Consider the following 12162-nt stretch of genomic DNA (forward strand, 5'->3'; position numbering starts at 1 on the left):
GAAGCCAGCTGGTGGGCTCCGTGGCACAGGGCAGCCTGGACTAGAACCTTTCATCATGTATGTATGAGACATGCAGAGTGCTTCTGCCCAGAAAAGCCCAAAACACTTTTCAAAGCTAGGCTGTATTCACAGAGTTATTTAAAAAAAATCATCGGTCCATTTTGTCTTTGTGTCACAGCAAACCCTTTCTCTTCAGTTTTATAATTTTTCATTCCCACTGGCTCTGCACAGCCAGCTCTGTTCCAGAAGGAGCTGAATTCCACCCTGGCTCCCATCTCAAACAGCATTGTTTATCCATGTCAATAGCAGAGTCTTCACTGCAAACAGTGACAGCTGAGTCAGAAAGCAGACGAGCTGTAATTAGAACAGAATGTTTTTAAAGTGGTAAATCAAGCAAACTTGGTCAGGAACCACTGAGGGACTCGGAAACTCGGCAGTGTGATTGCAGGGTCTCCTTTTCCAGAGCAACTCGAGCAGACAGACATCCCATTTCACGCGCAAAGTGCTGCTCCCGTGGGAGCTGCCCTGCCCGCACCGACCACCTCAGCCAGTTGCTCATGTCCTTTCCCACTCAGGGTAAAGGCAGGCTGGAATACACAGGCTGCCATCACACAGAACTTGTGGCAACACGGGCACAGCCTATACTGGATTAAAGTCAAGAGGCACCACTTCCCAGCTCCAGCCAAGCTGGTGACCTACGTGAATCTTCCAGCTGCTGGGATGACCCTGTGTCCCTCCTCACGAGATTCCCTGCCCGGGGCTACACTGGTGTCATCGGCACGGAGCTCACTTCCCTCCCAGCAGCACAGCGGGGTGTGAGTGTCGGGGTGTAAAGCAGCACTTGGGAACACACCAGAGCGCAGCTGCATCCTGCCTGCCCTGTCCCCCTCAGCTACAGACCAGAGCAGGGCTGGCAACGGAGGGACAGACCTGGGACAGCTGGCCAAAGCAGTGTGCCACTCCAGATGATGTGCTCCAAAATAAAAGCTCAGGGGAAGGGGGAGGAAGGGAGGATGTTGTGTTTGTGGTGTTTGCCTTCCCAAGTGACAGTTACTCATGCTGAGCCCTGCTCTCCAGGAAGCAGGGAATAAATTCCTTCTTGCTTTGCTTTGCTTGCAGGCAGAGCTGTGCTGCAGCTATTAAACCATCTTTATCTCAACACAGGAGTTTCTTGGCCTCTGCTCTCCTATTTCCTGCCCAGTCCTGCAGGGACAGCAAGCCATTGTAGGGGCTCAGGCGCTGCCTGGGTCTGATGCCCCCCGTGTCTCATGCCTCCACAAGAGGCTGCAGCGGAGAGCAGTGTGTCTGCCTCCTGCCACACGCCCACAGAGCTCCTGCTTGGCTCAGGACTGACACGGTGCTGGGGACACCCTGCTCAGCAGCTCTCCCATACAGAGCCCTCCATGGCAGCAGCACGGAGCTCAGGTGTGCACAGCCTCACATGCTGCACTTTAACCAGGTGAATTCCACACAGATTCAGCCACCACCTGCCCCAGGGTGGCTGTGAGATGCCCCCAGTGCCAAGAGTAGTGGAACTCTTCAGATTATATTTGAAGGGCTCTAAATGCTGTTCTTGCCTAAACGGAATGGAAAGGAAAAAGAAATTTCTGATCAGAAGCGTGAGTATTATAGCAAATTCTGAGACAATAAATAGTGAAAAATAGTCCCATTTATTTGAAGATCTGTCAATAACTGGTGTGTGTTAAGGAGCACAATCTGGAGTAAAACCAATTACTTGAAGGCTGAACCTGATTCTAGAAATGTTCCTGTAAAATTCTGTGGCACTTCAGCTGCTTGCCTGGAAAATGCAGAGCACATTCACAAAAAACAGACGTTTTAATTTAAAAAAATAGTTTAAATTCTTCAACTTGGTTCCACTCTTACATACAAAATGAGACAAGATGACATAACTAAGTTATTAGGAAAGCTCTACAGATCTAAGAAGGGTTTTGCTGAGCCAACAGGGGAGTCTGTTGTTGAGGTAAAAGACTGGTTTTCTTCATTGGTTTGACTCATCTATTCTCCGCCGACAGAAGGGACAACAATTATGCTGGAGTATGAGGAGCTCATAGTCTTCTGTGTGAAACATCTGTTAATTAGGAACACATTTAAAACAAGTTAGCCTGTACCCTGCTGAAAGAAAATACAAACTGAGTTCAATGGCTACTCAATAGCACAGAAACTCTGGAACTACCACCACAGAGAATCGGGCCTCTTGGTTTCAGTCACCTGAGATGCTACAGCCTGGAACACAGCAGCGAGCATGTCACAGACCTCTGCCAGAGCTACTAACTACTTTTGCAAAAGGATTGACAGTTAGGCAGTTGAGTAAGCAAATATGACTGAATTCCAGCATTTCAAAAAGTTATTTCTGAGCAAGGGTTTGGACCCTTTTGGATCCTTTAGGAGCAGGTCTGAAACACAAGGCAACAGTCACTGACTGGTCTCCTTGCTAGACCAGGCTGCAAGTCAGAGAGACAGAACAAAAGGAAATAAATACAAATAAATACGGCTTCTGTTGGTCAGCCAAGGTTTGCTCAAGAGGCTCTGACTTGCTGTCAGGGCAACTTCTCAAATTCAGCTCTGGCCAAGTCTTCCAAGGCAGCTGTTCCCCTGTCTATCACACAGCTCAGAGCTGGGGTGGCACTGCTCGGCCTCTACCTCCTTCAGGAATTTGCCGAGTACGTTTCAGAGCACGAGGTTTCAATGGCTGGCGCTGTTTCTGTTTATCTGCACAGCCCGGTGCAGCAGTACCTGGAAGCAGGAGGGGCACATGGTGATGGAGGCGTCGGGCAGCAGCGAGCGGTAGTACTGCCAGCGCAGCGGGCGCGGCCAGCGCTTGACCAGCACGTCGCGGCGGCTCATGGCGCGCAGCACGGCGCGGCTCACCACCACCGGCACGAACTCGGAGCCTCCCTGCTGCAGGAGCAAAGAGCGCTGTCACCGCCTGCCCGCCGCTGCCCCTGAGGCTTTCAGCTTGTTTTAAGAAGCTAAGTAAAACGCAGTAGAATTTTAGAAGCTAATGCAGACCTGACCCAAGCCTTGTCCCACCAAACTCCCTGTCAGTTTTATCAAAACCTCCAGCAACAGCAGCATCCAGCCACATCTGTTTCCAGTCAGCTTCGCTTGTCTCTTTAACACAGCTCCTTGCAAATAACAGCCACGCTCACAGTCCCTATGAAACCCTGCAGTAAGGCCTGCTCTATAGGTGTGCTGCTGCTGCACCAGTGCATGGTGAGGAAACAAAATTCCAGGAGCGTTTGGTTTAAAATCATTGTTGTTTTGTGAGGTCTGTGTTTGTTCGTTTGAGGGGGGTTTGTGTGGATTTTGCTGGTTTGTTTGTCTGTTTTGAGGGGTTTTGTTTGTGTTCTTAAGGGAGGAGTTAACTGGTTAGTCCATTTCCCTCTCAAGTGCCATCCCCCTCCCAGTCCCCAGCTCTGCAGCTCTCTTTGTACCACATACACACCATAAAAGTGACTTTGTAAAGTAAAATTTTCTATTAAAAAAAAAAATTCTATTAAAAATTTTCTGTTGGTTGACACAGGTACGGTTCTTACCTCAAAGCTCAGTTTTGCTGTAAAGGGATCATCATCCTCAATAATATCTGTACTGTCATCAAGCTTCAAACTCTGAACATCTGTATGCATGTCTTAAGGAAGGACAAGAATTCCTGTAAAACTGGCTCTGCTTACCATAGCCAGCAATGACAGAATCAGTGTGAGAGCACCCCAGCAGGACCCTTGCTGCTTCAGAGTATCTCAAATTGTGACAGTGCCCAGACCATTACAAAAAGTACCAAGAAGGCCCTGCTGGGGTTTCCAGTGACTGGGGAAGTTTATCACTGCAGCTGCTGTAGAACAGCCAGAACAGACTGACCACAGCCAGGCATGACATCAGCTCTTACCCTTCCACAGATGACAGAGCAAAGGAAGCAATCTATTGAAGTTACATTTTTGGGCAGCTTTAGTCAGAGTTTGTGTGTTCCTGTGCATTACTCTACATCAATCTCATATTCTATAACCCTGACAGCAACTGGGAGCTCTGGATGCCAAAGCATTCCAAACCAGATCCCAACAGGAACAGTTGTGAAGTGCTACTTCCCTTGGCTAGGAGAAGGCAGCCTCTGAAAGAAGCTGTTATTGGAAGCAACACACTCCAGATTCCCTTCATCCTGGTCAGAAAGCAGTTCACACAGAATAGGTAAAGCATGGCATTCCACTGTTAAAAACAAACATTGCCAGGATAATAAATAAACTGTCCTGATGGAAAAGCGTCTTGACAATATTAGGTTTAGCTAAACTGTGTTTTGGTTGTTATACTAACACAACAAAGAAACAAGATGCAATTGCACTTACATCAGTCATATGACAGAAAGGTTTAAACCTAAGAGGAAAAAATAAACTCTAAATGGTTTAATTTTTCCCAAGAAAAGGAAACCAATTTTAATCAAAAGGATACGGTCAGTCATCATCTCTTGCCATTTATTCTCTCTTTTACTCACTCTTGGAGCTTCAAGATCAATGAGAGCTACAGCTTCTTCATCTGTGATGCCATCTTCCAAATAGAACTCAACCAGATGCAGCACCTCTGAAAGGAGGGAAAGGCAGGAAATGTTCGACCTGCAGGAACTCAGGAAATGCCTCATAGCAGATACTGTGCTCCTTCATGTCACTGGTGTTCTGCCCACCTTCCCTCATGAAACAAGTTAAATAAAATAAAATTGCAGCAAACCAAACCCCCCACACTTCTGAAAGGGTTGTGTTCACCTTCACAGAACACCAGATGCATTTCAGTGTCTGGCAATGCAACAATGCTGTGCTGCTGCTCTGCAGTGAGAGCCAACAACCCCCACTTAGTCAAATTTAGCAACAGTAAAGGAACATTTGTTTGTCCAAACAGCACTGCAGAAAGAAGGAATTATGCACTGACCTACTCTGTTAACATTTATCTACTTGCAAAGCACGAGCAAACGCGGCGTCCCAACGCACCGTAGGAGGAGGCCGAGAAGACGAAAGGCTGCCTGCAGTTAATGCAGACATTCCCCAGGTTATTCAGCAAGGGGTTGTTGGTGGAGCACCTGTAACACAGGGGCACGAGCTCCTGGAAAGACAGATGGAGAGCATGGTAACCACAGACCGGCACATCCTCAGCTCTTTGTTTTCAATTAAATGCGGGCCCCTTCGGCTGACAACACCGACACAGCACCAGCGCCAGTCTGGAGAAGCACTGCTGTGAAATCAGACCCTTCAACATCTGAAAATGCTTTCCCTTTTTAACAAACAGCAAGTTTTCCCATTAAAAATAGCTGTCTTCACCACTTTAAGTTTTCACCTTGCCTTGCAGTAACAGAAGCACAATTCTGCATCAAATACACAGGGACAAAAGAAGCTGAAGAGAAGTTTACTGAAGCAAAGTTTTTTTGCTCTAAGATTTGGTCAAATTTAGGTTCTCCAATTAATTCATCTCTTTTCAAGAGCAGAGTTATTTTAGGCAGTTCTTAAAGGGTGTGTTTCTCTTATTTCAGGAGGCCAGGTGTATGTTCACTGGTACAATGCAATTTATTTTTAGTGAGTACTCCCTGAGACATGGCTTTATAGAACACTGCAGAAAGCCAGACTTCAGGGAAAGAAGAAAAGGTGTTAAAATAAGATTTACGGAAGGAAGGTCACTGAAGGGATGGAGGGAGGAGGGGAAGAGTGTTAGGAGTGGGACAAATGAAAGTGACCTCCAGCTGAAGAGAGACAAAGACTGTGGAACAATAGCATGTGAACTGGGAAGAAAAGGGCTTGGAAGAATTAATAGGCAGTGAGGAAGGTAACTGCAAGAGAGGAGAGGGAGGAAGCTGCCCACAAAGAGAGGGCTGATTTTAATTTGCTCTCAGGAGCAGAAGGAAGTCTGACTCGAAGAATAACAATAAAAGGACTGTGTTTCCAGCAGAAATACAATTGTATCACAGAGCCATGCATAATATATTTCAGACTGTTTTGTGCACACAGGAACTCATATTCTAGGATTAGGCCACATATTAATGATTAACATGAAACACATTACAGCTTACTTCACTGTCATGGAATGGCTTGGATCGGATTGTCAGGCTGCCCAGCTCAACAGATTTCTGGAACCTGTCTGGGATCTGCAGTCCCTGCAGCTTGTCATAGGCATGACGAGCCAATTTATATGCACCAAGAGCTTTACTCTGCTTTGCCAGGGCCAATAATGTATTGCTATAATTTAATTAAGGAATAAAAATACATACAGCATTTATGAAAAAACGCAATACTCTGTCTAATCACAGAAGTTGTGCAATGAAGCATATCCAACACCGGGACTTCAAACAGGCTTTAACCAGAGAAATCTATTTACAGAACTTCATTTACAAACATGTGTGAAAGGACTATCAAAATATCTGTGGGCAATTATTAGCAAGGTAAGGAACTGATGCTACATAAATACTGCTATGGCTCCATTTACAATATTTCAGTAATTTTGGGGTGCATGCACTTTCCCCCAGCCACAAAAAACCCAAAATCCTAACATTTCTTACAGCATAAGTAAGTCTCTGACACTGAGTAAATATACCTGATGTGGTTTGAAAGAGTGTGCCCCATGTTAGCAACCAAGTGTTGTCCTTCCCTCCCGCCAGAGGGAACTGCTGTTTACACCTACTGACCACAAGGCCTGTTATCAAAAACTTCATGAAAGATTCTACATTTCTAAGCAAGGAAGTTATGAAAAGGAAAGCTAATATCCCATCCAAAGCCAGAAATGAAGTGAAACCAAGAACTCCCTATGGCATCCAGTGACCTTGTGGCTATCTCTTACAGAAAGGTGCATTTCACTGGGCTCACACAGCCCCTTCAGGAAGCACTCCCAGAGGTTCACTAGCACTAACAGGGCCATGCAGATGGTGGCCTGAGAGACCACGTGGCCACACCAACCTCACAGGAAGCAAAAGCTCCTGGGTTTCCCTGCTTCTGCCTCAGTTCAGTCTCCTTGTAACAACGCTGTCAAGATTCAGAGCCAACACCTTTTTGCACTGACTGATGTCCTAGAACTTGCTCTTCTGACACAGGTGACACACCAGAGGAGCAGGTGTTCAAGGTGGCCTAACAGAGTTTGACATTAGTTGATTTGCACAGCTTTCCAAAACCATATCAAATAACAAACCAGTGCAGCTCAATAGTTTGAAGATGCTGATTATTCCTGAGGGCCAGAAGTCAGTTCCCATTAATGATAACCAACAGGTGACACCAAAGATTCCCTGCAGTAAGTGCCTGCCTTGGACCAACAGCAGTTATTCCTTTCATGTATCACATGATAACTTTTAGATTTTGTACTATATTGGAAGGATACACTTTTGAGATCCCCAAAGGAGTCTCCTTTGTTAAGCTGTGAAGCAGAAACCTGGAAATATTGAAGAGGGTTTCAGGCAAGTGGAAGCTGAAAGGCTCCTCCTGTGGTATGAAAAACATAGACACACATTTCTAAGCTGGAAAACCAACAACTTACATCAGTAAGCAACACAGCACAAGGCATCTCTAGTACGGTGTTTCTTTCACCCGTTGAGAAAAGAGGTGTTGACAGAACATAACAAGTGGATTTTGCATATCTGTATCACCAAAGCTCATGCCTAATACACAGAGAAAAGAGAGACAGAGATCAGTGTAGCTAAGACAGAACCTTTAACAGGTTATTTAAAAATGAGGGCAGTCTGCACAGCCACAGAGATGTGGCTGTGAGATCTAAAGTAGTCTGACAGCAAAGACTCCACAGCACAGAGTCTTCTTTTGGGCAAGGGCACAGAGCAAGGGTTCTCAAATGTTCTACAACAGGTATTTGCACCAAGGGTGATGGCAGCATGACTCTAATTGCTGGAATTAGTAGGAGCTCTTCACTCGTGACTGCACATCAGTGACACATGCAGCACCCTGTGGAAATCCCTGGGCTAATGTGCCTTCTGTTCAACCCCGTTTTCCAGTGACTAAGGGAAAAACTGACCCTGGCCTGTGCAGGAGCAGAGGCTCAGGTACCATGGGACCAAACCAAGGCAACCAGCAGAAAGTGCCACGGGCAGGAGGGAGCTCAGGCATCGCACAGCCCTGCCCCACCTGCAGCTGTAAAGAGAGGAGCAAGCTCTTGTACAGGACAGCTGAAGACTGCATAATAAAATAAAATAAAGTTAAATAAATAAATAAAGTTACTATACAGTATCACTGATGTACATTCAATATATAATTGCCTGAAAAGTCGTAGTTATTTTTGGACTCCCTAAGGAAAAAAGCTCAGGAAGCATAAATACACAATTCTAAAGTGAGTATCTTACAGTGTATCTTTGGATAAAGTGATAGACATGGTAAACTTCTGCCAAATGCTGGAAGTGATGAAACTTCTGCAACATTTCAGTCTGCTGTCCTTCGTTCTCTGTGGGAGGCAAAAGCATTGGTGTCAGTCTCAAAGAGCAGTCTATGAACTCAGCTGGGAGAAAACAACCTGTTATCATTTTAGCACCAGCACTGCCAGAGGAGATAGGTACCAGGTCAAGTGTGCCCCATCTACCCATGCAGATCATATGCTTACAGAGTTGCTATTCTTCTGAGCAAACTTCTGGCCTGAAACAAGCATGGCAAAACACAGGACAGTTGAAGCGATGGTTTAACACAGCCAGAGGCTACAGAAGAGCTACAGACAGAGAGCAGCAGGTGTGCATCCCTGGGAACCTCTTCCAGAATGCCAGAGTTCACAAATACAATTGGTTTTGAAAACTTTCACAAATACCAAATACACTACTAAGCCATTTGGAAAAACATGCATCTCAAACATCTGAGGGGTGACAGATCAGCTGAACTAAAACCAAAGGCACCAGACAAAAGGCAGTATTCCCAACCTTCTGCATTATCACTAAACTACACCTATTAACTATTGACACCTCTCTCCCAGTGACATACAGTTTGGAGACAAGATGACAGCTAGCGAACAATCAGTTTTACCTGTTGGCAGAAATGATTTGTAACCACCCTAACCTATGTTCAAACACTTGAGGTCACTTACTCTCCAACATCTTTTATTTACTAGCACTTTAACCGTCCAGGCAATGGGTGTGATGGGAGGGTGAAGGAGGATACATGGTCCCAGGAGGCAGGATTTTCATCCCAGCCAGACTTCAGAAGGAGCCTTATGCCTGCTGATGTCGCTGGTTTGTTTATTTGTTTTAAATTAGCACATGGGAAAAACAGGGGACTACAAAAATAGCACAAGCCCAAGATGTGCACAGCATTAAAAAACCCAAATCAAAGCACCCAGCGGAGAAGCAGCTGCAGCAACGCTATCACAATGCAGAGCTGTTTGTCTACGTGCACAACAAGGTAACAAACACACACTTCCTTCGGTGACTCACCTTGGGCAATGTCTAAGCACTGCATGGAGAGCATCCAGTAATAATAGGCTGCGTCGTTGAAGCGGCTCTCGAGCACGGCGTTGTGTGTGAGCTGCTCCAGCACCCGCACGGCCTCCCCCTGCCTGCCGGCCTTGTGAAACGCTGCCCAGCCAAAACAGAGAGGGGCTCACTGTGTGATTACATCAATTAACGGAAACTAATGGTTTTGAACGAGAGCACTCTATTCAGCCCATATCAAACACTCTGTCCAGGGCAGGATAAAAGGGATTATACACTAGTATTTTCCTCCTTGAATGCAGTGACACTAATGGAACATGAGAAGAACCTGCAGGTATTTTGAAGCTTTTGCACTGTCTCAGCAACTCTTGAGCTCAAGGAGTATATATAATACAGGTTACTGGGTTTTTTAAAATAGAAAAGAGAAGATGCTGTGATGATTAGATCTCTGTGCAAACAACAGTGATCTCCAAATACTGCAACTCCCAACTTCATTCAAAACTACAGTAAATTGTTTGAAGCCAGTGCTCTGGTGTGCATGAATACTTTAAAAGAGTACAGCTACTACACCCTCTCGTCATTTACTAACAGCATCTCCTTTTCTGATGCACCAAGTAACACCCTGAATTCTCACTTGGCAAACTGCATTTGGCCAAAGGAACAGGGCTGAGGGGGAACCAAGCCCAAAAAACCCAGCCCCACAGCACTGCTGCCCCCTGAGTGAAGCCAGCTCAGCTTGAACCAGACCTCACATTCTGTTCTGAGACCAGAAGAGTCCCGTGAGGACCTCCAGCTCCTCCAGCTCTGGGCACCTACACTTGCTGAGCCCCAGCAGCACAGAGCTTTGTGGAGCACATGGGGCCTCTGACCTGCATTCAGAGAGTGCAAACGACCACCCTGCCCTCAACCAGCTGCTCAAAGGCTTGGTGCCAAGACACACAAACTCGTCCTGTGCAGAGGCACATCGGGCCCAGCCCAGCCCCTACCTGGCCCTTCTAAGCCAAGCAGTGTCAGCCTTGGATCCGAGCTGGCTCAGGCAACAGCAGGGGCACCTGTCACATGGAACTGCACCTGAGCCAAGGCACTGCACACAGAGCTCTCACTTCAACAGCTTCTTGGCTCTCCAGTAGTTTGTGGACTGAGTTTTGAAGGCTTTCCACAGAATGGAAAGTTAACAGTTCTGTTCAAATGTAATCTTATAAGCCAAACAAACGCCACAAAAACCTTAAAGGAACAGGAGAACTTGACTTGTGCAAATCCAGTATTGTCTAAATAGAAGGAAAAATTACTCAGGCTAATAATAGAGCTGCCATATTTTGATTTTTTGCAGGATAAAAATCTTACAACAGTTAGGATTATATGCCAAATACCTCTTTATGTGCCACACTCAGATATACAAGAAGATAGAAAATCTAGACTTATATTTAGATGCCATAATTTCTGACAGATTTATCACATTTTCCTATAAAAGAAGGAGATTTCCAGTTACTTTAAAACCAGTATGAAAAGATGGGTTATATTTGGTTTTGAATACCACTGGTAAGAAATTTGCCTGGGCAGAGTCTACTATGGAGTAAATATGGAGCGAGCAGTGATCTGTCAGTGACATTCTCACCTTTCTGGGCTTCCTCAAATCGATCACTCTCTGCCAGCCACTGAGCATAAGGGACATACACTTCATCTTTGAATTCAGGATGCTTTTCACTCAGAGCAAATGCCTGACATAAATAAAAAGCTTATTCTTAGAATATTGCACGGTTGAAAAGGTTAAAGGTTTTAAAGTATTCCAAAGGATCAATCCTTCAGCTCTAAGAAAATTCACAATGAAACATATACACAGAATAGAGAGTGTAATCTATATTTTCTCCAGTATGAAACTTATGTGTTTTAAAATAAAAAAGCAATCAACAACAAAAGAAAAGAAGCTTAGCATAATAACAGATTGACTATTGAAACAGAAAGACTTGAAAGTGATTATCTGGGAAATTTAGTAGATTTCCCAGCAAGAGACAAAAAATATTTGTATTTTTACTGAATGCATTTTCTAAAGAAATTGAAGTAACACTATAAATGCAGTTTAGATTCAGTTTCAGAAGACCATACCACCACCAAACACATGCTGGCATACACAATTAACTGAAATACTCTGAATCCTTCTGCAGAAGCCTTCTTCCCTCATTACAATGCTGGGGGAGCCAGACATTTGCCTCCCTTTTTAGTTGCAACCAGTGACAATAAGAAGCAGTGGTTTTCAAAACACAAATCAAGGGCACACTCACTTCCTCCCAGCGATGAGTCTCCACGTGGAGCTGGACCAATGCTTTCAGGTCACCAACCTTCATGTAGGTTTCTGCAGCATAGCCAGGGTTATCAAGTTGCTTAAAATAGAAGGCACATTTGGCCAAAGGCTCACGCTCAGCTTTATCCAGTTTTCGAGCAATTTCGATTAACCTAGGCTCAGAAGAAAGAAGCCAGATGTTTGCCTTGGTGCTTTGCCTTTTAATTATCGTCATAACTTCACCTTTAATCGGTTAACATTTAATAAACATCCTAATAGTACTACCATGCAACAGTGTTTAAACAGTTTCAGTAAACATTCCAAATAGCTTTTTCCTTTTGCAAACTCAAAGCCCTTCCTTCCCTCTTTGCTCACACATTCAGTTCCGTATCTCAGACTCTGCAGATGGAAGGAGGGAACACGTCCTGCATGACTCAGTGGCACAGGACACACTTCCCAACCCTGACCTGAGCAATAGGCTCCTGAATAAAGA

At 45.1% G+C, this 12162-nt stretch overlaps 1 protein-coding gene across 2 annotated transcripts in view; it reads right to left on the reverse strand.

Moving 5' to 3' along the window:
- Positions 1-1651: 1651 nt before the first annotated feature.
- The window catches only part of IFT122 (intraflagellar transport 122), a 30158-nt gene continuing 19647 nt past the window's right edge, over positions 1652-12162 (reverse strand). The window contains exons 19-29 of one of the 2 annotated variants that reach the window (XM_066558006.1): positions 11671-11842; positions 11007-11109; positions 9395-9535; positions 8324-8421; positions 7354-7454; positions 6059-6224; positions 4989-5100; positions 4459-4587; positions 3558-3637; positions 2755-2919; positions 1652-2089 (exon numbers count right to left, since the gene is read on the reverse strand). In XM_066558006.1, the coding sequence (XP_066414103.1) occupies positions 2000-2089; positions 2755-2919; positions 3558-3637; positions 4459-4587; positions 4989-5100; positions 6059-6224; positions 7354-7454; positions 8324-8421; positions 9395-9535; positions 11007-11109; positions 11671-11842 (1357 nt within the window). In that variant the 3' untranslated portion in view covers positions 1652-1999. The remainder of the gene's footprint in view (positions 2090-2754; positions 2920-3557; positions 3638-4458; positions 4588-4988; positions 5101-6058; positions 6225-7353; positions 7455-8323; positions 8422-9394; positions 9536-11006; positions 11110-11670; positions 11843-12162) is intronic. The other variant, XM_066558008.1, reaches the window with a different exon arrangement.

Source organism: Molothrus aeneus, chromosome 12 (genome assembly GCF_037042795.1).
Source record: "Molothrus aeneus isolate 106 chromosome 12, BPBGC_Maene_1.0, whole genome shotgun sequence".
NCBI lineage: Eukaryota > Metazoa > Chordata > Aves > Passeriformes > Icteridae > Molothrus > Molothrus aeneus.